Genomic DNA, 27,549 nt, shown 5'->3' on the forward strand with positions numbered 1-27,549 from the left:
AAAACTGTGATTGAACAGCTGGAAGGGTTGGGTTTAAGGGTGTTTTGCGTTGTCAGCAACCACACCACCTTGAATTGCAAGGCAATGTCCCAGTTCTCCAGCAAAACGCGGCTTAGTATAGTCTACCCCCACCCGGTGTGTTCTTCGCGGCCTTTGTTTTACTTGTTTGACTCTGTGGAGTTGCTCAAAAGTTTTTTGGGGTTCTGGTTGAGTTGCAACCCTTTAAGTTACCCAGATTTCCAATCTGGCGTAACAAAGCAAGCTGGTTTGGAGGTTTTACAGGAACTGGACAGTTGTCCAAGTTTGAAGGCTTTGTTCCCCTCATCCTTGGAGAGGCAAAGTGTCAAGTTACCACTCAGAATTTTCAATTCTTGTGTCCTGGAAGCTTTGCAGTCCAGTTTACCACAATCTCAGGACACAGCTGATTTAATTCACGTCATTCTAAGCTGGTGGAGGGTTGTAACGGCTAAAACAGCCAATTTACAACCCAAACTGGACTTTCTAACCAAAATGCTTAACTGGCTTGACTTGTGGAAGTCAAGCCAAGTTATCACCGTATTAAGTCACAGCGTTTACGGTTTATGCGAAGTCACTAAATACTGTTTGGCTGAACTCAATCTGGACTGTATGGAATTAGGGAAGTTCCAGGCGGAACATTTGGATAAAACGTGCGAACAGTACCGTCATATAGCAACAGGACACTACCACATATCCTTGAAACAACTCCACCACCCTTCGGAAGTGATTGCACTGAAAATACGCTCAAAAATCACTTTTCAATCAACTTTTTTCGGTCGTTTCACGATTAACCGGTTCTACGAGCCCGCAAAGCAGGACTTTCCGGAAAAACCTACTGTCCCCCCAATAAAACTCACCCTATCCCACTACAGTGAAGGTTTCAAAAATGAAATAGCAGCAATCACTTACCTGACGGGGCACTGTTGTCGCGCAGCCCTAAAAAAACTGTCATGCGCCTACTGCAAATCCTTACTAGTCTACGACAAACCGTTTGCGGTGGAAGACAAGTACAGATTAGTGAACAAACCCAACCACAAAGGACTCAACTATCCTCGTGAAGACGTAGTAAACGTGGTAATAACGATGCTAATTGTGTTCAAACAGTTCTTAAGCCAAAACGAAGGTGCGTTCGTACATCATTCGGATAAACGAAACTTTTTGTCCAATTTGCTGTTGGACAGTTTGGTTCGAGAGGATTTAATCGTTTCGGAAGGGTGCGTGGTGCATCAACCCAAAAGCGTCACGAAAATTGTTGTTAGTACTGTTTCAAATACTTTGGTGAAAGGTTATTGTGACGCTAAAATTAGGACAAAATATCACAGTTTTGTAGAAGATGTTTTGTAAAATTATTGTTAATAAAGGTTTGTGGCAGAACTGTTTATATTGTCTAGGCACGTGACAACAACAATGAAACAATGGCAACGCTGTGCACCCAATTTCTGTCATCTGTCATTCTATATTAGACTTTGACATGACGCTAAAATTTTCTTTGGAGGTTAATTGTTTTTTGAAAGTTAATTGTTTTTTTTTGTTTAAATAGTTCTGCTTATTGTTTTACGTTATAGTGTTTGTAAAGAGGGTAAGTTTTTATTGTTTATATTATATGTTTACTGTTTAACGTTAGAATGTGCAAGAAATTTGCCTTAGTTTCCCTACATTTGTAACAGTTATGTATGGTGCTTTTAAAACACACTAAAAAAGAGTAAATTATTACAGTAACCAGTATTTAAGAGGAAAAATAAGACAATAAAAATTGGAACAAAAATATTTATTAAAAAAATTATTACATTTCATTAATATCTCTTTGGGTTCAGAGAACGTCAAAAATACGGCTGATTTTTCATTCCAAACTAAATGCAAGAGCCAGTGGTGCCAAAAGTTTCTTTCAGGCCTCGTAATATCTGGGCAACGCTGTATAATAATTTGAAACAAAAGGAAAATTCGAGCACAATTAATTTAATTACAGGATAAATAACCCACAAAACTACATAAAAATAACGTTGACACCAGAGACATTTACTTTTCCTCGCACCATTCGTTTTCTTTGCGCACTTGGTCCTCCTCGGAGGCGGTAAAATCGTTTTTGATGTTGAACGTTTTGCGGATTTCCTCGGGCGCTTTTCCTTTGATCATGTTGGCCACCGTTTTGCATGTAACGTCCAGCAAACCCTTAATGTCCAGATAGTTGGCGGCCAAAATGAGTTCAAACAGAGTACCCTGGTCCACTTTGAGGAAATCGGCGTCCCACGAGGAAATGTCGTCGGTCCGTTTCTCTGTGCAACATTTTTGACAGGTCAGACAGCTGTCAAAGTGCAGAAACAAAAAAACCAACCTTTATTTTCGTCATCTTCGGGCGGTGGTGGATCGTCTTTGTGAAACGTGGCCCATTGTAGGACCTTGCGCAAAATGGCGGAATTGACGTTGGGTAGGGGCACCACCTCTTCCTCCTCATCGTCCATTCCCAAGTCTTCCAGCATGGTTTTGATGGTCACCGAACATTTGGCCGTGTTCACGTCCACGTCAAAAATCTCTCCGTCAGAGGATTGCAACTTAATTTTCGGCATTCTAATACTGGAACAAAATACAAAAATTACGATTTACTTCAGTGACTGACAACTGTCAAAAGTTTGACAACTGATACTCACTCTGAAAGCAAAAACAAAACTTTTGTTGCAATAATTTGAGAAAGTACAATCCTAATAAATGCTAAATTGCTTTTTTCTCAGTGCAACAGTGTTTGTGTTATTAATTTTGAATTATTAAGTTTATTCGGTGTTTAATTTGAAATTATTAAAGCTGCATTGACACTTTGACATTTCCAGAAAATAAAAACGCCATCTTTGCATTATTATAGCCATGGCCAACTTGAAAATTCACCACAAAATCGAAGCCGGGCCCCATATTGGGCTCAAAAAATTACTGTTCATGTTTCTGAAGTAAAAACTACTAAACTGACCAACAAGAACCTTGTACAAGCACCTTCTGCTCTGCAAAGTAATGTAAAGACGATTACAAGCAGGCAAATCACACAGAAAACCCTTAAAATAGAAAAACCCGCCCTAGGAACAAAGGCAAAGGGCATCGATTTTCCTCAGGAGACAAAACAGGCACACCCTCACCTTTTCTACTGCTCAGTCCAACAGCTAGCTTCGATACGACAGGAGACTGCACCAACTATTTTCTTGTCTACAAGATTTCTTCAGTATAAGCAAAATCCCAATTTTATAATAATCACACACACAATAGAATGTCCATTTGTAATTTTTTTGACGTTGATGACAGTTTGACTGACGGTGCAAACCGCGCTTGACAGCCCGAACATTGAATTCATTTCACTCACACAAGACCCGATCGAGTAGAGTGGTCACGTGACCGTTGCTTAACTTTGCTCAAATTTGGCAAAAATAAGGATTTTCAAGACTTTCTAACGCTTTTATTCAGGAACTTAGTATTCAAGAGGTTCAAATTAGTCATTCTACACCCAAGGACAGTTGCTTTACTAATTTTCAATTGTATGCAGTGGTTCTTGATTATTGGCGAAGGAGCAGATACAAGGCCACACAAAATTAATTAGTAAGACTAATTTTGTTAGTGGAAAAAACCTGAAAGCTTAAATTAGCAATATTATTACAGAAGACGTGCAAATTCTTGACAGATGGTGAAGGAATATGCCTACTTGAATATTTTTAGGGCTTGTAAGTTTTTATTCAAAGCAAACTATTCAGAGCGAACATCATGTGTAGCTCTAAAATGCCGGTTTGTAAATATAACATCCGGTCGCCATTTTTTCCTATACCGGGAAAGACCCCGAACAGGTGAACTAAACACACAAGAGAGGAACAGGTAATAATCGGCAAAAAGTGGGGGGGAAACGCAATCAGCGTGTGGAACCCATGCCAATGCCTTCTTCGGCGGCTCTTCAGTTGCGTTTTGACTGTGACCGGATCGGTGCGAATTTTACGCAAGTAGATTGATTATAAACTGTCTTTTTCCGGGTTTGTATGGGTGGTCATCGATAAAACTTTGATTCAGTATCAATGACCGAATTGTGGGTGGTTTTCAGTGTTTTCTAGTGTTTTAACTGGGATTGTAACGAGTTAAGCTGACCGGTAGGTGCGTTGTACTCTAAAGTAGTTCACCTTTTAGCTCAAGTGTTAACTGAACTTGTATTAACTCAACCTTAACTTAAGAAGTAAGTTTTGAGGGTGTTAATCACAGTTACAAAGTTGAATTTTAAACTTTTTTCCTCGTGCTGCAAAACCGACACAGACTGCATTCCAAAAAGTCCTTCTGGTCTTGTTCTAGATGGCCTTAAGGCTTTTCGGTTCGGATGGTGTCTGCAATCTCGTTAGAAAGTGGTTGTAAGGTTGTGTAATTTTCTTTCAAATCTTTTTTCGAAAATACATCACTTACATCGCATTGTATTGTGTAATTTACAGACACGCACAATTATCTGGTGAGCAAGTGAGTTATTCTGAACTATCACGAATTAATCGCGATTTCCTAATATGTAGATGTTTAATTTTATAGTTAACATGTGCATCAGTTGGTGGGTACTGGGATGTATCATATTTTAGTATAATTTGCTAATTACTGGATATATTTTCATGTTTGTTAGTAAAGTAGAACAGGAAAAACTGAATTTCCTTATAAAATATTAAATAATCCTATTAATTGCGTAAAGAGTGTACTTTTTCCATAAGTCACCTAGATCGACAGATGTTTAATATGCTTCACGTAATAACTTTAAAAGTCGTTATGGTTCTGACTAGTTTTTGCTTTGAAAATGCACACGTATTACTCAATCGCTTATTAAATGTGGAAAATCAAAGTTAATGCACTTTTTTGTGGAGGAAACGTCCTTTCTAGCACTTGACCTATTAACTTATTCCATGTGAGTTAAAACAAAACATATTGCAAAAGTTGTTACTAATAATATTCGGATGGTTTCACGCGAAACTGATTGCTTCAATTAGCAGGAATTATGCAACCCATCATAATTGCTTTCTTCGCCCGAAACAAAAGGCAGGGAAGACACAGTTTTTAGCAAATTTCTCTTCTGAAGAAGATCCAACCTGCATGGCAGACAGAGTGGTACTTTCATGGTCGTGACTCACTTTCCATTCATAAATAATTTGGTTTTTGTACGGTTTCAGACGACCCAGATTTTTCGGCCCTATCAGACCTTTATATGAACATACATGACGTTTAATTGACATTTAAGATAGTTACATAAACCGGTGCATTACAGTAAACTATGCTTGTTTTGCTTCAAATTATTGGTTTGTAATTGTTTACTAAGCTTTCACAAAACACCTACTTTAATAAGCCTGGAGGGCTTAAATCATTTCTCCTTACTGTTTAGCATCCACCATCAGTCAAGAATTTGTTCAATCAATGAACTTGAAATATGGAAGGTGGATTCGTTTCTGACCTGCTGACCTAATCGAGCGGGTTTTAAATAAAGAAACGCACACACACACATGACATCCAATACATATCGAGAGTGGAACACTTTTTATAAAACTATTACTTTCACCTGCGTCGATTTAAATTTTTCTAGAGAGCACTTCTATTTGCCATTGAACTTGTGGATAACATGTATGATTGAGTCACAATTTGATAGTGTAAATGGAACTATTTTTACAAGTCAAAAGCTTTCACTGGAAATCGCTTTTATACAAGTAAAACCTGATTATCCTTAACGAGAATGCTGGGTTTGCATTATTTCAATTAATAGATCTGACGAGGATGTTTCAAGGTTATTTTTAACGTAGACAACCTCATTTCCACTCTAATTTTTCATCCTTGTCTGAAACATTCGGTTTGTGTTGAAGGAAAAATCTCGATCAAAGAGAAAGTGATTTCGTGGAAATGCCATATTAAAACCACTCTACAGATCGTAATACTAAATAAGAGCATTGTTTATTAGATGTCAAGAGAAAATGCGAGTCCATTTCAGGAATTTTTCAGTTGAAAGTAATCAATTTTTAATTCCTTGATTATGTACCTAGAGATGGCGCTAGCGTCTCAAAAATTACCCATCATTTTAGTTGGGGCAATTTTTCTTGACATCTTCTACCTCGTCGCAGTTAAGTGGGTATTCCTGGGTGTGCCTCGTCTCCGCAAGCCAATTAAAATCTTCAGCGGTTCTCAATAGGTGGTCGAAGAACTTTTTTTGTATTTATGGTTGCTGTGAGAGTATTTTTTTCTAGGGTACCATGCTGGCCATGGAATATGGAACGGTGGGCATGGGACACAAGTACGCCTGTTCCATCATGTCATCGGAGACCATCAGCGAGAGTTGTGGAAGTCGAAACAATCGCGTACGAACTGTCAGGTAATTTCCACTTAAACGAAGCAAAACACAGAATATAGTGCTAATTAATCAACTTTTTCTCAAACCGGATATAACAGAGGTGCTTAAATGGTCGGTTTCATGCGACATTAGTACGTTCACAGCCTAAACACACCAGGAAAACATTTTTTGTAATCGACCACAAACCAATTAGTGCTGCAACACTGTTTTGTCTTATTTTACATGCTGGCAACGTTGCAAAAAATCTGACAGACCCCAGCACAAAGCCGGTACACAAAACATAACCTCATTTAATAGTTTGTTTTTTTTATATTGTTTGTTAGTGTATAAAACATTTCAGAAATGAACTTGGTGAATGTTTTTCAGGTTGGTAAGGCCCCCAAACGGTCCATTGCCACCCCCAGGCCTTACCTACCGCCATGGTCCCTCACTGGGCTTCAGTATTCGTGGTGGTAGAGAGCACGGTACAGGAATCTTCGTTTCCCACGTCGAATTAGGATCGGAGGCTCATATTCAAGGTTTACGGGTAAGTAACTGTAACTTTTTTCAATCGAGTCTCTATAGAATTTTGATTACAATATAGCGAAGCAAACGTATTAGATTTCATCATTTTTTTTTAAAAGTAAAATGAACTGGGAGGATTTCGCACTCTTGAATTAGTTTCCCAGCCAAATTGCCTTTTTGATTACGACAGAAGTGTGCTTCGCATTGTAATTTAATTGTTACGGTATATTCTCATAGTGCAATTGAGGCTGGTTATTAAATTTGCTAAGGAAAGTGAATTTAACTTTCTCGCCTTAATTTTGCATGTTTATTGTTTTTTGGTTTATTTACCGCGAGCAATTTACACCGTGTAAACGTACCCGTATGAATGTCAAGTGTTTAATTTCTCCACTTTACAATCATCTCCTACAATTGAAAGTGTAAACAGTGTAAGAGGTAGTTCAAATGTCATTATACTTGACAGGTGATGTTTAGACCTATTTGACATGACAATTTCTAAAACTTGTTACGTGAAAAGGTGTGTTCACAAATTGCTGCAGGTGATCGTTTCCTAAGCATTGCAATCTCTGCACGCCTACAAATAATTCAATCACCTACTAAATTAGGAACGTACTATTTGTTTGCAATAAGTGGATGTTACTTAGTTGATTGTCCAAAAATGATTTCACAAAGAACTTTGGGTTACTTAATTTAACTGACAGTTTGAAACCCCAGCAACCATTGAGCTAAATACTGTCACTGGATTGCCATGCAAAAATTGGTTACTTTTAATCTAAATAGCTCCTGGTTGGGTCAATTTGCACTATACCTTAGTAACCAAGGTAATAGCGCCATAAAGGTCATTAACAACGGATGTTCAACCGAAACTACGTACGAGAATGGTTCCCAGAAACCACATTATTATACAATGAACTGTTTCGTGTTTGTTTAAAAAGTTGTACGAAAAAAGAGCACCATTCCGACTAGCCGTATATCCTTTGGAACCAGTTTGGTACCTGATTATAACCGACAAAACGCTGTTTACACTGACTAGCGGTTTAATAGTTTGAAAACATTTTTGTTAACTGTCTCAATTTTACTTAGGTGGGAGACCAGATAATTAGAGTGAATGGGTTTGCTGTGGACGATGCCGTACACAAGGAGGTCCTGCAACTAATTTCCAATCACACTCACGTGACTTTGAAAGTTAGAGGTAAGCAAGAGAGGACAGTGAGTGGAAGAAAGATGGCAACAAACTTGTGACATTTGTCAGACTGTTTGACAAGTTCACCGAATTGTTATGGTGTCTCTCTTCTACTGTATCAAAGCTGTCGAAATGTAATTCTTGCAATGAAATACGAGCGGTGCTGTCTCATCTTCATTACAGAGAATTACACGGTTATTAAACCTTGTAACCGTCCGGGGATTTATGTATACTTTCCATATTTTTCTTCGAAACTAGATTTATAACGTATGGGGTTAATTTCCTTTGGTACTCATATCCGGCTATCAAGTTACGGTTAGATTATGATGATTTCCAGTTTCCAACTAATCAGATTTAATTAAAAAATGAATTGGCAGTATTATAAACCAATCCTAACTGTAACCTTAACCTTTATTAAACTTAGTTCGCTCTTTCGTTTAAGTTGCTGGTTCAATGGTTTTCTTGCTTGGATTTTTGCGATTGGGAATTTACAGTTTCGTGTCGTTTCCAGTTAGTATCCTTATCAGTTCAATTGCGTCTGAACTTTAGGTAAAAATGTGAAATTTTTCAAAACCATCTGGCTGTTGTTATTAAAATTAGAGGCAACATCTGCGCTTTAGCTCCAAAAATACTTTTAAAAACAGCTGTCAAAACTAATAAAATACAACAACTATAAAAACCAAATTCTGGCCACACCTTTACCGTACAGATTTCGCTTTCTTTGATAATATTGAGGAATAATTGTTGCTATTACACTTTCTCGTTATCGTCGACCGGCTAATCTGTTTAGTAGAGGATAATTAGGATTTGTTTGATTATTTCGTCTTCTTGGTCATTTCACTTTTACCGAATTAGGGACGCGCACAAATCGGAGAAATGTATTATAGTTTGTAAAATTGTCGAGAATATAGTGTGTTCAGTGACTTGTGACTGTTACGTCACCAGCAAACGTATTTGGGTGATTAAATGTAATATGGACTGTCAGAATTATCCTCCTAGAGGCCTCTGGCAACTTAAAACAGTGCTGGGAAAGTTTTAGATAGTTCTAGAGTGCTCTGGAACTTTTCAGAAAGTTGTCAGTAGCATTTTGAGGTCTTTGGCACATTCAAAACGGTCCTAGAAGCCTCTGATAACTTATAACAACTCTAGGATGGTTTAAGACACTTGTAGAAGCTTCTCAATATCATTTAGAGGTCTATGAAACTTTCTAAATGATTCTAGAGGAGTTTGGCAATTTAAATCAGTTCAGGGAATAGTTAAGACTGTTCTGGAACTGTTCAGAAAGTTCTCAGTAGCATTTAAAGGGGTTTGGCACATTCAAAACGGTCCTAGAAGCCTCTGACAACTTATAACAACTCTAGGATGGTATAAGACACTTGTAGAAGCTTCTGGCAACTTTTAGAAGGTTCTCAATATCATTTAGAGGTCTATAGAACTTTCGAAATGATTCTAGAGGGGTTTGGCAATTTAAAACAGTTCAGAGAATGTTTAAAGGATAGTCAGGGACAAAATCTTCTGTAAAACCCACTTGGAGTGAGAAAGCTGCTGATTTAAGTACATTTTTGGAATCCTCATTAAATTTCCTATCCGATAACCTAAAAAACCACTTCAAAATTTAGTACAGTCAGGGAGAAAAGCGGTGTCAAACTTTGAACTGTCAGGAAAACAGTTTGTAAAGCAGTTAGGTACAAAATCGCGTCTAAAACCCACTTGGAGTGAGAAAATGACAGTTTTAAGCACATTTTTAGAATCCTCATTAAATTTCCTATCCGATAACCTAAAAAACCACTTCAAAATTTAGTACAGTCAGGGAGAAAAGCGGTGTGAAACTTTGAACTGCCAAAAGCACAGTTTGAAAGGATAGTCAGGGACAAAATCTTCTGTAAAACCCACTTGGAGTGAGAAAGCTGCTGATTTAAGTACATTTTTGGAATCCTCATTAAATTTCCTATCCGATAACCTAAAAAAACACTTCAAAATTTAGTACAGTCAGGGAGAAAAGTGATGTCAAAGTTTGAACTGCCAAAAACAGTTTGTAGAGACAGTCAGATACAAAATCGCCTGTAAAACCCATTTGGAGTGAGAAAGCTGCTGATTTAAGTAAATTTTTGAAATCCTTATTAAATTCCCTATTCAATAACCTAAAAAAACACTACAAAATTTGGTACCGTCAGGGAGAAAAGCGGTGTCAAAGTTTGAGCTGCCAAAAGCACAGTTTCTAGAGACAGTCAGGTACAAAATCGCGTCTAAAACCCACTTGGAGTGAGAAAGCTGCTGATTTAAGTACATTTTTGGAATCCTCATTAAATTTCCTATCCGATAACCTAAAAAAAAACACTTCAAAATTTAGTACAGTCAGGGAGAAAAGTGATGTCAAAGTTTGAACTGCCAAAAACAGTTTGTAGAGACAGTCAGGTACAAAATCGCGTCTAAAACCCACTAGGAGTGAAAAAATGACTGTTTTAAGCACATTTTTAGAATCCTCATTAAATTTCCTATCCGATAACCTAAAAAAACACTTCAAAATTTAGTACAGTCAGGGATAAAAGTGGTGTCAAAGTTTGAACTGCCAAAAACACAGTTTGTAGAGACAGTCAGGTACAAAATCGCGTCTAAAACCCACTTGGAGTGAGAAAATGACAGTTTTAAGCACATTTTTGGAATCCTCATTAAATTTCCTACTCGATAACCTAAAAAACCAATTCAAAATTTGGTACCGTCAGGGAGAAAAGCGGTGTCAAAGTTTGAGCTGCCAAAAGCACAGTTTCTAGAGACAGTCAGGTACAAAATCGCGTCTAAAACCCACTTGGAGTGAGAAAGCTGCTGATTTAAGTACATTTTTGGAATCCTCATTAAATTTCCTATCCGATAACCTAAAAAAACACTTCAAAATTTAGTACAGTCAGGGAGAAAAGTGATGTCAAAGTTTGAACTGCCAAAAACAGTTTGTAGAGACAGTCAGATACAAAATCGCCTGTAAAACCCACTAGGAGTGAAAAAATGACTGTTTTAAGCACATTTTTAGAATCCTCATTAAATTTCCTATCCAATAACCTAAAAAAACACTTCAAAATTTAGTACAGTCAGGGAGAAAAGCGGTGTCAAAGTTTGAACTGTCAAAAGCACAGTTTGTAGAGACAGTCAAGTACAAAATCGCGTCTAAAAGCCACTTGGAGTGAGAAAGCTGCTGATTTAAGCACATTTTTGGAATCCTCATTAAATTTCCTATCCGATAACCTAAAAAAACACTTCAAAATTTAGTACAGTCAGAGAGAAAAGTGATGTCAAAGTTTGAACTGCCAAAAACACAGTTTGTAGAGACAGTCAGGTACAAAATCGCGTCTAAAACCCACTTGGAGTGAGAAAATGACAGTTTTAAGCACATTTTTGGAATCCTCATTAAATTTCCTACTCGATAACCTAAAAAACCAATTCAAAATTTGGTACCGTCAGGGAGAAAAGCGGTGTCAAAGTTTGAGCTGCCAAAAGCACAGTTTCTAGAGACAGTCAGGTACAAAATCGCGTCTAAAACCCACTTGGAGTGAGAAAGCTGCTGATTTAAGTACATTTTTGGAATCCTCATTAAATTTCCTATCCGATAACCTAAAAAAACACTTCAAAATTTAGTACAGTCAGAGAGAAAAGTGATGTCAAAGTTTGAACTGCCAAAAACAGTTTGTAGAGACAGTCAGATACAAAATCGCCTGTAAAACCCATTTGGAGTGAGAAAGCTGCTGATTTAAGTAAATTTTTGAAATCCTTATTAAATTCCCTATTCAGTAACCTAAAAAAACACTACAAAATTTGGTACCGTCAGGGAGAAAAGCGGTGTCAAAGTTTGAGCTGCCAAAAGCACAGTTTCTAGAGACAGTCAGGTACAAAATCGCGTTTAAAACCCACTTGGAGTGAGAAAGCTGCTGATTTAAGTACATTTTTGGAATCCTCATTAAATTTCCTATCCGATAACCTAAAAAAACACTTCAAAATCTAGTACAGTCAGGGAGAAAAGCGGTGTGAAACTTTGAACTGCCAAAAGCACAGTTTGAAAGGATAGTCAGGGACAAAATCTTCTGTAAAACCCACTTGGAGTGAGAAAGCTGCTGATTTAAGTACATTTTTGGAATCCTCATTAAATTTCCTATCCGATAACCTAAAAAAACACTTCAAAATTTAGTACAGTCAGGGAGAAAAGTGATGTCAAAGTTTGAACTGCCAAAAACAGTTTGTAGAGACAGTCAGATACAAAATCGCCTGTAAAACCCATTTGGAGTGAGAAAGCTGCTGATTTAAGTAAATTTTTGAAATCCTTATTAAATTCCCTATTCAGTAACCTAAAAAAACACTACAAAATTTGGTACCGTCAGGGAGAAAAGCGGTGTCAAAGTTTGAGCTGCCAAAAGCACAGTTTCTAGAGACAGTCAGGTACAAAATCGCGTCTAAAACCCACTTGGAGTGAGAAAATGACAGTTTTAAGCACATTTTTAGAATCCTCATTAAATTTCCTATCCGATAACCTAAAAAACCATTTCAAAATTTAGTACAGTCAGGGAGAAAAGCGGTGTGAAACTTTGAACTGCCAAAAGCACAGTTTGAAAGGATAGTCAGGGACAAAATCTTCTGTAAAACCCACTTGGAGTGAGAAAGCTGCTGATTTAAGTACATTTTTGGAATCCTCATTAAATTTCCTATCCGATAACCTAAAAAAAACACTTCAAAATTTAGTACAGTCAGGGAGAAAAGCGGTGTCAAACTTTGAACTGTCAGGAAAACAGTTTGTAAAGCAGTTAGGTACAAAATCGCGTCTAAAACCCACTTGGAGTGAGAAAATGACAGTTTTAAGCACATTTTTAGAATCCTCATTAAATTTCCTATCCGATAACCTAAAAAACCATTTCAAAATTTAGTACAGTCAGGGAGAAAAGCGGTGTGAAACTTTGAACTGCCAAAAGCACAGTTTGAAAGGATAGTCAGGGACAAAATCTTCTGTAAAACCCACTTGGAGTGAGAAAGCTGCTGATTTAAGTACATTTTTGGAATCCTCATTAAATTTCCTATCCGATAACCTAAAAAAACACTTCAAAATTTAGTACAGTCAGAGAGAAAAGTGATGTCAAAGTTTGAACTGCCAAAAACAGTTTGTAAAGACAGTCAGATACAAAATCGCCTGTAAAACCCATTTGGAGTGAGAAAGCTGCTGATTTAAGCAAATTTTTGAAATCCTTATTAAATTCCCTATTCAGTAACCTAAAAAAACACTACAAAATTTGGTACCGTCAGGGAGAAAAGCGGTGTCAAAGTTTGAGCTGCCAAAAGCACAGTTTCTAGAGACAGTCAGGTACAAAATCGCGTCTAAAACCCACTTGGAGTGAGAAAGCTGCTGATTTAAGTACATTTTTGGAATCCTCATTAAATTTCCTATTCAATAACTTAAAAAAACAGTATAAAATTAGGTACAGTCAGGGAGAAAAGTGATGTCAAAATTTGAACTGCCAGGTAAACAGTTCAAAAGTTCAGTTTTTCAAAATAGTCCTAGAGGCCTCTGGCAACTTAAAACACTTCTGGGAAAGTTTTAGATAGTTGTAGAGGGCTCTGGAACTTTTCAAAAAGTTCTCAGTAGCATTTAGATGTCTTTGACACCTTCAAAACAGTCCTAAAGGCCTCTGACAATTTATAACAACACTGGGAAGATTTAAGACACTTGTAGAAACTTCCCAATATCATTTAGAGGTCTATGGAACTGTCAGAATGATTCTAATGGCGTCTAGCACTTTTTAGGAAGTTCCTACTAGCATTTAGAGGTTTTTAGGGACTTTCAAAATGGTCCTACACGCTTCTGGCTAGTTAAAACAGTTCTGGGAAAGTTTAAGACAGTGGTAGAGGGCTCTGGAACTGTCAGAAGCATTTGGAGGTCTTTGGCACAGTCACAACGGTTAAAAACGTCAAAATAATCTGACATTAGTTGAACCGTCACAATCTGACAAAGGATGTGACGTAACGGTCAAAAGTCACTGAACAGTATCAGTGCATAGTCTAATTTAGTATATTTTTAGGTGTGGGCATGATACCGGTAAAAGAGTAAGTACGCACCGTTTCTGACCGAACAAACCTCCTCAGGGTGGCAAATTTTTTCAGTAAAAAATCCGACGGGCTCAGTTGGCAAATTATCACCGATATCGCGTCTCCAAGCCGTGGATCGCCGCAATTGGGTGAAAAGTTAAACGATGTCAGAATTAGCATTATGGTGGCGCCTAAAAGCAAATTAGGATGTGGGTAGGTTAATATATTTAGTTATCACTAACTTTCTACGATATTTTCAATGAATTGTTAAGGATTTGTAAGGGTCCAGACTGGAAACCTGGAATATTCGTCCAGTTTACCAAGGAAGGGGGAATAGCGCGAGAAGCTGGTTTACAACCGGGCGACCAACTGTTGTATTGCAACAATGTGGATTTTTCTGATATTCCTTTTAATGAGGTACTCTAAACTTGTTTCCACCATTTTTGTTCTTGTAACATTGACAATTCCATCAGGCTGTCAGTTTGATGAAATCCTCCCGACAACTGAATTTGATCGTGCGTAAAGGCGCAGGCTCTGAACTATTTCCGGGGGAATCGAGCGGTTACAACAGCTCAGCCAGTTCGGTGACGGGGGACCAAAGCCCCTCGTGGTCAGAGTCAAAACGACTTTCCATTGTCAAGGAAGAAAGCTTAGAGTTGGGCGAGCGGCTCCAACATTTGGACAAAATCAAAAATTGTACGGTAAACAAGTGGGAGTCGTGGGACGATATGGAACACGAGGACAAACCACTGTTCAAGCCGACAATCATTAATTTATCCGAAAACGGCACCACGATCCAGAACAACGGCGACGTGCCCTTGCTGGAGGAATACCAATCTCAGTTCAGTTTGTACAACATTGCGGAACAAACCTCAACTAACGACCAGACCGGTAACGAAGAGGAAATTTACGCCTCAACGCCGGAAATCAAAACGGTTGTGGTGGAGGTGCACGAAACGAAACCCAAAATGGAAAATTCCCACCTGCCATTAGCGAAAAGCGCCTCGGCTAGCAGTTTTTGTAGTTTGGCCAGTAAAAGTAGCTGCGCCAGCAGCGTGACCAGTAACGTGACCAATACCAGCTTGTCTTCAGCCATTACTTTGGAAATTCAAAGACGACAGGTAATTTTAACTACTTAAATCTATGCAGCAAATCAAATCACAATAAGATGACGTAACTAGCAGCTAAACAGTGTTAAATCGTTTTGCTTTTGTTTGGTTTCGTCTATAGATTTTAATGAAGTCGGCAACCCGTTATACAAGATGGTGTATGGTGGGTTGCCTTCTTCTGCACAACCCCTTGAACATGCGTACAGCGTGTCCCAAATTGGTTTTACACCTAAGAGCTATACAGAGTCGGTTCAATGGGGAAAGTTTTCGAGAATTTTATGCAAAAAAAAGTAAATTATCTAAAGAAAGAGAAAAATGTGATAATTTTGTGTAAAACTTTTACTTAAGTCAAAACTGAATCGGACAGTTTTTTTGTTTTTTTTTTTGTCAGCCAAATTTTACTGTACAGGGTGTCCCAATGCAAGCCGTGCACCTCGAAAACTATACGTAGTATGGCTGCAAGGAATTTTTTTTATTAGTAAATGTCAAGAGAAAATACCTTTCAGCTTTCTAGATCCACCGCTAGATGGCGTTGCGATACCACTAAAATGAAAAATGTCCAAAAACTCTGCAAATTTAAATGGAAAGGTATAGTACAAATCTCATAAGAGTAATCCCCTATTCTCTACGAGGAATTTTTTCTTCAAATAAAGTGGTGGGAAAAGTCCCAAGTTTGCTTTGTAAAACGTGAAATATCTCGAAAACGGCTAATCGTAGACAATTTGTTTTTGCGGCATTTTAAAGAGCATTTTCCGTCCTGTAGAGTGTCCCAAAACAATGTTCCATTTAGTTTTCGGTCTTTTCGATAGGGGGCGTTTTTACAAAAATTGCACTTTCATCTTAGATATCTGGTAAAAATCAAATGTATTATAACTTTTTTATTTTTTATAATTCTAATTATAACGGTATCCTGTTACCTATTCCATAAGCAATCAGTTTATCTATTGTCTATACTATATACAGTGTGTCCGTAAAGTCGCGCATAATTTCTATTAAAAATCAGGAATTTGTTTACTTGGAAAACGCTCGGACACGTCCCGTTTTTTGATGATAAATTAATGTATACAGGGTGACCCAAAAATAAGCTAAAATAACTCAATTAATATTTAGATTAACTTAGGTTAGGTTAGTTTACACTTGGAATTGGATGCAGAATACAAAAATGAAATAAAAAACAGAGGTTTCCATTTTAAAAAATTAAGTTGACTGTCGTAACTTGTTTTTGGGTCACCGTGTATACATGAATTTATCATAAAAAAAATCGCAATAAAAAAATAAATATTGACTGATAAATCCCTGATTTTTAATAAAATTTATGAGCAACTTTACGGACACACTGTATATAGTGTTGAAACAGTCGCGTGCACGGTTTATTGGGACCCTCTGTACACAAAAAAAATCAAGTAATGGAGTCAATTTCGAGTGTCATTTGTTTTTCGTAATGGCGGCGACATTTTCCAAGGCCGACTATAACAAATCATCAAGTACGTCATTGAAAAGGATGTTTTAAGCGCCTTCCAAAAATGACAGTTTCAGTGACAGTTCAAGACGTTTTTCCACTTTTTCGGAAAATGGAGAAGGAAAATTTAATTTGGAAACCGGAAATGAGTTTCAAGACTTTCCGCATTTAACCGACAATAGCTCTTACGGTTATCGAGACTTTAAAACCATATTTTTCTATTGTAGAAGAGTTTAGTACCCCAAAAATGCTCGATAGACGAACAAATCCAGAAAAAGAAAATCCTGCAAAACATGGACGAGGGTAGACAGCACCAGCACAGCAAACTGATGGACGAGTTTAAAAAGGCGCATCAGAAAATGTTTAAAAATGGCGACAACAACTGTCAAGAGGTAGGTGTGTAATTGTACACGAAAATGTAGGTTTGGACTGTTTGCGGTTACTGCACCTTTGATTGCCAAATAATGATTGATCTACTGATACTACACGGGAAAGCACTTGTCAAATCTTAAATCACTGGGTGACGTCATTATTATTTGTCCAAAAACAGCATCATTTTTCCCATTGTTGGCGTGAAATTACTTAAAATAGATTGCGTCAACAAAACACAATACATATTGTACTAAAGTTGTAGGTATACAATAAACATTTTTATATCTTCTGGTGGGTAGTAAAGATCGAGGTAATCCTAACTTTAGTACAATTCGTTCCTATCGGTTAAACGGACAAGCGAAATTAATTGTTTACACTTTTTGCCGCTGTTTCGTATTGTTTTGTTAGTTTCTAGTCGAGTATCGTGGCGTGCGTTCAACGAAATGAAATCTAAACGAGACGGTCCTGCGTTTGTTTTACAAACCTATCAAGTGAGTGTCTGGTTGTATTTTGTGTCCAAAATATTGCATAGTAGGCCTGATGTGCATTTTTTTTTTTGAATTCACTAAATTTTACAAGATTCTGGCCTGGTTGTGGTTATTTTAGGTCACTTTGATTTAGGCCTACTATACCATAAACTCTACTTATTATTTAGTTATTTTAGCGACAGTTTCTGATTGCATCATTGAATTTTTTGAAATCGAAAGCAATCGGTCTTGCAATTTATTCCGCACTCTTGGTCGCGTACCTTAAATTGATTGGTTCAAGTCAGCATTGAAAAGTGAATTATACAATAACTTTCATACAACATAACCACACTAAATTATCGTTCATCGCTGGTGCGTGCACTAATTGGAAGATTTTCACTTTTTCCGCTTAACATTGGCCAATTAAAACGTAAATATTTAGGAACGACTGAACAACATAAACAAGAACAACGAGCTCTCCGAAAAGCTGTCAGAACGTTTGACGGATTTGCAGAAATCCGTCACGGACGACGTCACAAGACTGCCTTTGAACAAACCCAGTGCCGGACCGGTACCACCTCCACCGCCCCCGGTAAGTTGGTACTTTTCTAAAACAATAAAAATCTTGACACGTGGTGAAGGCGCCTACACGGATGTTGGAAACGAGTAAATTGGCGTGGATAGGCAACCCGTCATTGTTTTTTGTGTAGATTAGGGTTGCCTATTCAAACAGCGCAGGCTGCATTTTTGACCTTGTTTACACCCTAAATGTTATTAACCGTCATTGCACTGTTCAGTTTAGGCTAAGTTTACGTTAAGTGTAGCTAAAACTGACAATTTCTGACAGGTTTTTGTAGAATTTCGTACTTTTAAAATTATTTTTGAGGTTTTTGACAGTTTTAGAAAATTCAGGACGTTCGTAGAGGCTTGTGGTAGTTTCTGAAGCTTAAAATTGGTCTACAGTGGTCACGTGACTGTTTTGCATGTTCTTGTATGACATTTTTGAGATTTGTAGCTTAATTTTTGCTTAAACTCTATGGCAGGACGTAATGCTGGTATTTAGGAAGGAAAAACTTAATTTCTATTGTCACAGTCCTTACCACGCCCTTTGTGACGTAAGTGACGTTTAATTTAACCTAAAATGACGTTAAGGTTCAATTTGGCGTGTCGTCTTGTCGGTTTGTAACGGTAAATCACGTTTAAGCTGCATTTAGTTTTAAAGCAATTCGATTCTAATTGACATTCCAAATTTTTTGGTGAAATGTCAGTTTTTAAGTGTTATTTAGGAAACTGACAATTTCTGTCAGGTTTTTGTAGAATTTCGTACTTTTAAAATTATTTTTGAGGTTTTTGACAGTTTTAGAAAATTCAGGACGTTCGTAGAGGCTTGTGGCAGTTTCTGCATTCTCCAAGCTGGGTAATTTCAACTGTCAGAAGGTTTTGACGCTTAAATTGGTCACGTGACTGTTTTGCATGTTCCTGTATGACATTTTTGAGATTTGTATCTTAAATTTTGCTTAAACTCTATGGCAGCACATAATATTGCTAGATAGGGAAAATCGAAGGTGTAAAAAGATGACGTCATTCTCTAAAGGTAAAAATCCAACTAGACTAGTCGGCAATAAATTGGCCGATGCACGTCATTGACGTTCGCCACGTTGCCAGATGTTTAGTTTTTTTTCATTAAAACCCGAACTTTGCTAACACACTATCTTGTGCCTCTAAAAGCAAAATCAATCAAAGAAATTATTTTAAAATAGCAAACGGTCAACTAGCAATCTGGCAACAACGCACGCAACTCGTTCCCATTAGTGCCGCCGACCATATACCTATTGCAACAAAACAGAATGTGACGTCATCGCATATTACTTTGGTTTTGGCTATATACCGGTATGTGCTTCAATGTAGGCAACCATACTTACAGAAAGGGTAATAACGTGTTGCCTATCCATTATACATATAGTTGAAATTTTACTTTTTGGCAATGACGTCATCCTGTTACATGTTTTTTGTTTCTCGCATATCAAACACATGGAAATGAACAATTTTAGCAAAAGCGGCAACGTTGTGGATCTTTGATTTGCAAAAAGAATTATTGGACCAAGTTGGAGTCATTTCTGCCTTGCAAATATGATGCAAACTATCGGTTTTGAATGGAAATACATAATACAAAAATTTTGTTAATTATCAAACTGTGATTTATGTTAAGTTTAGGTATTTCGGAAGGCGCCATCTTTTTACAGCATTTGCAGGTTAGAATTTGTGATCTAATTCAAGACGTGCGTGGTTTTTCATCTGCTTGACGTCATCGCATTTTACTTTGGTTTTTGCTATATGCCGGTATGTGCTTCAATGTAGGCAACCATAGTTACAGAAAGAACGAATAACGTGTTGCCTATCCATTATACTGTTTTCTTTTCTTCTAACTTGACTCTTTGCTTTGTAGGTTCAATGAATCTTTTGACGAGTGTCTAGAGTTGCCTATTTGGTGATTGAACCATAATTTTTCAATTTACAGCCGCCCCAACAAAATCAAGTGGACAGCTTAAGATCAACCCCGTCATCGTCAGCTCCATCAACGCGTTCCAACACCCTTAAACTGAATAAACCGAAACAAGCCCCTCCGGTGCCAGTCAAGTACTCCTCACTGTCATACTTGACGCTTCAACAACAAAATGGCGGCCAGAAAAGCAACAAACCGCCGCCCTGTCCCACCCCCGATTACGATACAGTGAGTCTGGCGAGTACGGCGTCCGCCCCCACTTCTAGTCAGAACGACCACGTGGAGATGGAGTCGCTGGAGTCGTTCAAGCTGAACAATCCTTCGGAGGTGCAACCGCGGCCGCCCAGCACCTATTTCCAGAAAAGGATCCAAACGAATGGGTGTGGCACGGTTCGGCGCAGCCGCCCTGTCAGTATTACCATCGGAGAATACCCGACGATGCGAAGACAACCTGGAAAGTTAGATTTTTTGCAAAACGGTCGGAACGGGGCTGAAGCGGGGCAGGGAGTGGATTTGGGTAATCGTTTAGCTTCGGAGCTCACCCAGACTTTGAACAGGTCGAATTTGAAGAAAAGAACGGAGTCCATGGTAAGTTGAATGGCACCCCAAATCTGGTAGAAGTTGAGTGAAATTCGGGCCAAAAAAATTGGCACTTTTAGGAAAATTTACTGAGCGATCGGAGTGAAATTAAAAGAATGGGAGTGGTTCACGTCCCGTTCGGTAACTTGTCTAAGAAACCGTTTGCGAAATCGACTAGCGATTTGACAGATGATGATCGCTACGAAACCAATCCGGAACCGCCAAACGGTATTTTAAAAAATACCGCCAACAAAACGTTGTTGTTGGCTCAAAAAAGTATCACTTTTGGAGAAATGTAAGCTGATTTAAAAATCCAAAATTTCCGGGTTCTACTTTGAGCATGTTGCTAACTCTCTCTAAACTAATTTTCCCACTTTGTACTACTTCATGACTGGACAGCTGACTTTAGTTTAACTCAGAGGTTCCCAAATTTTTTTCTTTTCATAGAGCAAGCGTTGCGGACGGTCGGTTTGGGAACCTCTGGTTTAACTTGTCTATAGCGTTTTGACTGCATTAAAAAATACACTTTTTTCCAGGCCGACTCTGATAAAGGATAGACCAACCGCCAAAACTTAAAAAGGCCATTTTGCTGTTATTGGTATTTGTGCAATTTGAGCAAATATTTGTTTCTGTATTTAGTTAAATTATTACTACTTTTCGCTATTAAAAAATGTGTTGTGCCGATTACGTTGTGATAAGTTTTTGTATTTCTCTTGTGTACGCTGTCTTTATATGTCACGTATAAATAAATTGTATACTAAGTAATGTAAGAGTACGTTTCATTTAAAATAACTGGTGTTCAATAACGTAGGGCCGTTGATAAGTTCGGATTGACAGCTGTCATATAATAATTGTTTGCAACGTTATCAAAGACGTACGTTTTGTGTGACAATTGCCATCCATAGGCGACCTGACCGTAACAATTATTGTACACCCGTTATTATCTGGTTCAGTGGTGCAGGTGAGGCACACTTATGACGTCATTATGTTCTTTCAGCAAAATTCGGCGTTGGCGTTGTTCCCAACCAAGGCTGGTAAACAGTAAAGGATTGCTTAATTCCATAAGCGCAATGTTATAACTTAAATTAATCGATTCGGTTACTATTTTGTGTGAGTTTTGACATTTTCGGTAACCGAAAATGTCTAAACAATACAGTGAAGAACGAACAGTGGCTGATAGATGTTTCATGTAACATACAGACTTGCTTACCTTACTTTGCAGGTTTCCAACAAGAAAATCACACACACACACAGTCCAGAATCACTAGCCCGCACTATTCAAGTAAAGTATTAAACGACACTGATTTAATTTTTCCGCTCCGGTTTATATTTAGCTTAACCTCACTCTTGTGAGTCTTCACTGTCAATGTCAATCAATATGTTTCTGTCATTAAAAACACACTGATGCCATGTTGTTGTTGTTTAACGAGTTGTGTGCGTTGTTGCCAGATTTGACCGTTTGCTGTTTTTGTTATCTTAAAAGTTGAATAGAAAATTGTTAACATTAGTGGTAGTCAGATACGATAACAGCAAACGTTCACATTTCCAAACACGAGAAATATTCAATAATACAATTCCCATTCATCTCTATCTATTTAATACATTTCTCATCTCTAATCCACCTCCTAATTTGACATTATCAGGTATTTTAAACCTGTTTGCTCAAAATTGACTTTGACTTATTACTACTTGTTATCAAACCATCGCGTCCGAACCCGTGGATGTTCCAGAACCTTCTCGTGTTTCAATTCGGAGAGTAAATCGGTACCTTGCGCTGTTGCCACCGATTCGATTCGTTCCCAAAGGGCGGCTCTTTCTTCAACTTTTCGCAGAAAAAACTTCAACACGTCCTGCTTGGCAAATATTATATCTCTGCAATCAGCCTTAATAAATATTATTCAAACACTTGCTGTAGGATTCATTTGTGGACCTGAGATCGCTCACTTTGATCATGTATACTTCGGTAGTTTCGATGGCAATGTACGTGTACGTATAGAACCTTTGACCGGCTTTCGTTACCGCTCTAATACCCACCTCATCGCCATCAGTTAAGTGTATCAGTTCAAATCTGTTTTTATTGTACACCGCCACTGTGCCAAAACTAATGAAAAGCGTATAATCCAAAGGATCACCCCTCTACAACAAAAAAACTGTTAAATTAGTAGAAATATTGGGCTTAAAGGACTGATACTTTTATATTCAAGAAAAATAAAACCAGATAAACAGAATAATAACAAAATTACATCCTAACAATGAGAAAGTTGAATTTTGTGTAAAAAAAAGGAAATCTTGATAAATGGTGAATGAAGCGAATAAAAATTTAGAAAAACAGAGCCCTGTACATTAGGGGTAGCAGCTTTCAGTGAACACAAACAGATGGCGCCACTCGCGCAATACTAGGCGACATGCCTTGCACGTATCATTCACCATGTGTCAAGATTTCCGTATTATACATAAAATTCAACTTTTTTTTAAACAAACTGTCAAATGACAAGTTTTTACCAAAAGTTTCAAATAGGCGACTTATTCCACGTGGAAGCTTACAAAAAACACTTGAATGTGCAAAATTGGAAATTCTATTACTTTGACAGTGCGTAGCTGGGTTATTTTGACAGATACGTCAAAATGTCATATAACTGAATTTGTAGCCCAGCGTGTCCTCTACAAACTGTCAAATGATAGATTTTTACCAAAAGTGTCAAATAAGCGAGTTACTAAAACATGTACGAACTTATCAACGGCACTACGTTCATGCTAGAACGAGAGAACCACAGCCAACTACGACCATAACAATTATTGAACGCCCGTTTTTGACGTCACGATGACGTAACTTAGCAAAAGCTTAAATTAACCAACTGTCAAATTACGTTATTGTGACGTCAAAAACGCTCCATTGACTGACAAAACAAACAGACACGTCATAACAGGTCTTCTTTGATTTTTCTCGAATATAAAAGTCCTTTAAGCCCAATATTCCTACAAAATAATCACCTTTATTATGTAATCATTGTTCATATAAACGCCAATCTTGCATTTTGCCACTATGGCAGCTATTATGCTTTTAGGGAAATATTTGAACAGGTGAACTTTATTTATCACACTTTTGGCTCTGTACAGTATCAATTCCTCTTTCAAATACCTAGACAACGAGCTGACAATAGCTCTTTCATTGAAAAACTGCCTCTGATACTTGTACTCATAATATCTGGCGGAAAAGAGATTTCAGTACAGTTTGCACACAAACTACACCCAAATAACCACTTACTCCAGCAATTTTAACTCTAAATTTTTAGGTAAATTGTTGTGTTTAATAAAAGTTTGCAATTGTTGCAAATACTGCTCGTACTTGCTTTCAGACAACGAACTAATCGTAAACATGCGAAGCATGGTGGCAATAACGTACAGACTGAAAGTCCTTCCCACAACCATCACCACGCTCAATATCAACTCTTCTAGATGGTTTTCGATTTTCACGTTAACCTCACCTAGTTTCGCTTTAAAATCAAAGATCAAAACAATTCAAACACTCACCGAGTCCCCAAAAATGCGACTGGACCAGGGTTAACACCCCCAGGTAGATAATACCCACGCTGCTGTCTTCAAAGTTGCTTTCAGTCACCCATAACGGTTTGGAGTGGTCGTGGTAAGTGATGGGGATGGCGACGAAAATGCACGAGAAGAAATGCACAAAACAAAAGCTGGATACCAGCAAAACCAGGCAGGCTACCACTTGATCTGGGAACTATCAAAAAAAAATTGTACTAAAAACTCCCTCTGGAAGTATTTTAGTACTTTTTTTCTCAGAATAACCCCAAAAAAAGGTAAATTGGAAAGCTTGTTAGTCGGAATTTGTAAGTTTATTTACCAAAAACACACACAGACAGTTTTTTGGTAATTTACAGGACTTTGAAAATGCGTAAACAAATTGAAATCGACAGTTTTGCCGCGCACGTGACGTAGACGACTTTCTGTTGTTTTATTGGCTGTGGCTGTCTCGTGGTTGACAGCATCTTCCATAGAGAACTATGCAGAGTGCAACGTTGCCAAATAACACGTTCTGTACGTATGTTTCATCCGGACAAAAAGTAATTTGATGTCAATTTGACATACCTAACCTCAACACTTTTCAAAATAATACGAATTTTGAAATAAAAATATAGTAATCTGATTTACAGATGTTCTCCCTTCTGGACCCCGCCCATAACTTGCAATTTTTCGGTAGCGCGACATTTCTACTCTATATGGTATACAAGGTGGTCAAAAGACAATTTCAAGGGCTACAAATTGGTATATTGAACCACCCTGTAACTGTCAAAATAACAGAGTTATGGGCTGTCACAGTAAAAACTGTCAAAATCAAACAACTCAGTTTTAACAGTAAATAACTCAGTTATTCGACGTTTAAGGTAAAAACGCTTTACAGGGTGGTCAAAAGAGAATTTCAAGGTCTACAAATTGGTATATTGAACCACCCTATAATTGTCAAAATAACCGAGTTATTGACAATACAATGGAGTAGTTTACAGGGTGATTCAATGAATTTTTAACATCTTTGCAACAACAAGCAAAAAAAAAATACCAAATAGATAATCCGTATACAGGGTGTTCCAAATTTGAGCAACAAACCAAACTTATAATTTTTTATTTGATTTTTGGAATCTACGTTAAATTCTAGGCCTACTCGATGTAAAATGTTTGTATCGATATTCAATTGTTTTTGCTCTAGCAGCCTACTTTGACCACCCTCCTGGAAAGCAGAAATTTCCAATTTGAGCGAAATTTTGGTGCACTTTTCCAGAAAATGGTCCATAACTCACTTATTTGAAACACTCTGTATGAAACCAACGTAAAACAAAAGAAAGCTAATGAACGGGGCTATCACGTGACGTTGAGCGGGCATGGCTAAGTTGTCCTGTTTAGCCGCTAGAGGGCGTCAAAGTTGCCTCTCGCTTTTTGCAGTTTTCGCTCAATATCTCAGTAACGTTTCAGGTTAAAGGTCTGAAATTTTTACCACAAATGCACTTCGATGGGATGCAACTTTTACCTTCTATGCACTTTTTTGGTACCATGCACCGTTTGATTTTGAAAAATTAAAAACTGGAATTGTCAAGAATTTTCCAGGTTGGATACCTACTGATTTTTTTTCCAAAATTTTTTTATTTTAAAAATTAACCTCAAATGCTTAAATACCTTCAGGATAATAGTACAAAAATGACGTAAAGTGTCATTTGTCGAAATGTCATTTTTCAAGGGTGCCACGCCCTAAAGTGTCAAAATTGACATAATTTCAAGGTCATCTCCGAAACGGTGCCAGTTAGAGCAAAATGGACGTCAGATTTGTGTTCCCCAGGTTCAAATTAGTTCAAAAAACCACTTAGGTTGAGAAAAATCCAAAATGGTCGCTGTTAGTATAGTAGGCCCAAAAAATCCCTAATTTAGATTAAATTTTCGTGCACTTTTCCATAAAATCGTCCATAACTCGCTTATTTAAAACATTCTGTATAAAACCACTGTATAACAAAAGAAAGCTAATGAACGGGGCTATCACGTGACGTTGAGCGGGCATAGCTAAGTTACCCCGTTTAGCAGCTAGAGGGCGTCAAAGTTGACTCTCGTTTTTTAAAGTTTTTGCTCAATATCTCAGGAACGCTACAGGTTAGAAATCTGAAATTTTTACCAAAAAATACACCTCGAAGGGGTGCAACTTTAACCGTCTATACACTTTTTTGGTACCACGCACCGTTTTACCTTGAAAAATAAAAAACTAAAATTGTCAAGAATTTTCAAGGGTGGGGACCTTCTGGTTTTTTTCAGTTTAATTTCAAAATTAACCTCAACTGCTTAAACACCTTCAAGTTAATAGTAAAAAAAAAATTCCATAAATTTTCCGGAAACGTTACATCTCTGAATAGAAGTGGCTCCTCGCACCTAATTGGTTGAAAACCGTCTACGTCACATCTAGCCGGGCGTTTTAAATGTTACTATAAAATTTGAATCTTTTTATCTACTTCTTGTTAGTATTTTGAAAAATTATATAAATTTCCTATATTTTTGCTTCATAATTACCTTAAAATCCTGCATACACCGTTTGTAGTAGCCTATACAGGTTAGAGACCTAAAGGCCACCATCAAAATCAACCAAAACCGCGTAGGAAATGATAGAAAGCGATCCAGCAAAGTTATCAGCACAACTACAACGTCAACAAGAAAATAACTGGTAATGTACCTGCAAACAGAGGAGAATCAATTAGAATTCTACAAAATGGGCCTGTCCCACAATTTTTTTTTATTTCATAACTACAAAGACGGATTGAAATTATTATACCCGTATTTTTTTGTTTTCAAAAATATTAAGTCTAAATAGAAAAAAAATGACGATAAAAACTACATTAATCTCTAATGTTTAAAACGCCCGCCGCCGGTGACGTACTACACTATCAACCAATCAGCGACAAGAAGTGAAACAGTTGGCGTGCAACAGCCAATAAAATCGCCCAGAATTACGTACGTCACATGCGCGCCAAAACTTTAAATTTAATGGACAAATTCAAACTAATGTAGGAACATTTACGACCATCATTTTTTCTTCAAGAATATGAAAAATTATGATATGTGGGATAGGCCCGTTGGGGCTATATGTGTACCGTTTGGCGATTTTCCATTGATTCACTTCGACAGGAAATTTTCCGTATTGCACTTTAAATCCGGCGAAAAAACACGAAACGATCCATACAAATTGCAATGCAGCAAAGATTCTATTGGGCAAGGAAAAGTCCACCAAATGCTAGAATGTCAGGGCTATTATTCATCAATAATGTCATTTCATCAAAAAAAAAATTGTCATAATGCCTTCAGGTGCGGGCATTATTTTTTTTAGAATGCCCTCTGACCATTTTTTAAATAATCATCTACAGAATGAAAGTGGTGTAACAACCCATCAGTATATGAACCGAACGTTCCCCCCTTTGACAGTTGACAA

The 27,549-nt window shown here is 37.5% G+C and overlaps 3 protein-coding genes across 9 annotated transcripts in view; 1 reads left to right on the forward strand and 2 right to left on the reverse strand.

Moving 5' to 3' along the window:
- Nucleotides 1–1,501: 1,501 nt before the first annotated feature.
- On the forward strand, nucleotides 1,502–21,340 carry LOC145736144 (uncharacterized). Of its 4 annotated transcripts, none has more exons than XM_081990400.1 (13): nucleotides 1,502–1,597; nucleotides 6,234–6,358; nucleotides 6,704–6,863; nucleotides 7,925–8,033; nucleotides 14,075–14,099; nucleotides 14,157–14,294; nucleotides 14,354–14,498; nucleotides 14,555–15,202; nucleotides 16,877–17,041; nucleotides 17,931–18,080; nucleotides 20,007–20,579; nucleotides 20,651–20,865; nucleotides 21,107–21,340. In XM_081990400.1, the coding sequence occupies exons 2-13, from the start codon at nucleotides 6,240–6,242 to the stop codon at nucleotides 21,144–21,146; spliced, it is 2,487 nt and encodes an 828-aa protein (XP_081846526.1). In that variant the 5' UTR covers nucleotides 1,502–1,597; nucleotides 6,234–6,239; the 3' UTR covers nucleotides 21,147–21,340. The 4 variants fall into 4 exon arrangements, with proteins under 4 accessions (XP_081846526.1, XP_081846525.1, XP_081846524.1 ...); XM_081990399.1 differs by lacking the exon at nucleotides 1,502–1,597 and adding an exon at nucleotides 3,940–4,131; XM_081990398.1 differs by lacking the exon at nucleotides 1,502–1,597 and adding an exon at nucleotides 3,940–4,127.
- On the reverse strand, nucleotides 1,772–3,288 carry LOC145736152 (S-phase kinase-associated protein 1-like). The gene is made up of 3 exons (XM_081990424.1): nucleotides 3,138–3,288; nucleotides 2,351–2,589; nucleotides 1,772–2,291 (listed from the first exon to the last, which is right to left on the reverse strand). The coding sequence occupies exons 2-3, from the start codon at nucleotides 2,580–2,582 to the stop codon at nucleotides 2,035–2,037; spliced, it is 489 nt and encodes a 162-aa protein (XP_081846550.1). The 5' UTR covers nucleotides 2,583–2,589; nucleotides 3,138–3,288; the 3' UTR covers nucleotides 1,772–2,034.
- Nucleotides 21,341–22,141: 801 nt separating the features above from the next.
- LOC145736348 (potassium/sodium hyperpolarization-activated cyclic nucleotide-gated channel 2-like) overlaps nucleotides 22,142–27,549 on the reverse strand; it is a 37,938-nt gene continuing 32,530 nt past the window's right edge. Inside the window, exons 4-10 of one of the 4 annotated variants that reach the window (XM_081990725.1) lie at nucleotides 27,215–27,354; nucleotides 26,637–26,796; nucleotides 24,102–24,312; nucleotides 23,836–24,055; nucleotides 23,562–23,775; nucleotides 22,501–22,706; nucleotides 22,142–22,442 (exon numbers count right to left, since the gene is read on the reverse strand). In XM_081990725.1, the coding sequence (XP_081846851.1) occupies nucleotides 22,256–22,442; nucleotides 22,501–22,706; nucleotides 23,562–23,775; nucleotides 23,836–24,055; nucleotides 24,102–24,312; nucleotides 26,637–26,796; nucleotides 27,215–27,354 (1,338 nt within the window). In that variant the 3' untranslated portion in view covers nucleotides 22,142–22,255. The remainder of the gene's footprint in view (nucleotides 22,443–22,500; nucleotides 22,707–23,561; nucleotides 23,776–23,835; nucleotides 24,056–24,101; nucleotides 24,313–26,636; nucleotides 26,797–27,214; nucleotides 27,355–27,549) is intronic. The other 3 variants (XM_081990728.1, XM_081990726.1, XM_081990729.1) reach the window with 3 other exon arrangements.

This window comes from Ips typographus, linkage group LG12 (genome assembly GCF_016097725.1).
Source record: "Ips typographus isolate SLU linkage group LG12, UJ_Ityp_2.0, whole genome shotgun sequence".
Classification (NCBI taxonomy): Eukaryota; Metazoa; Arthropoda; class Insecta; order Coleoptera; family Curculionidae; genus Ips; species Ips typographus.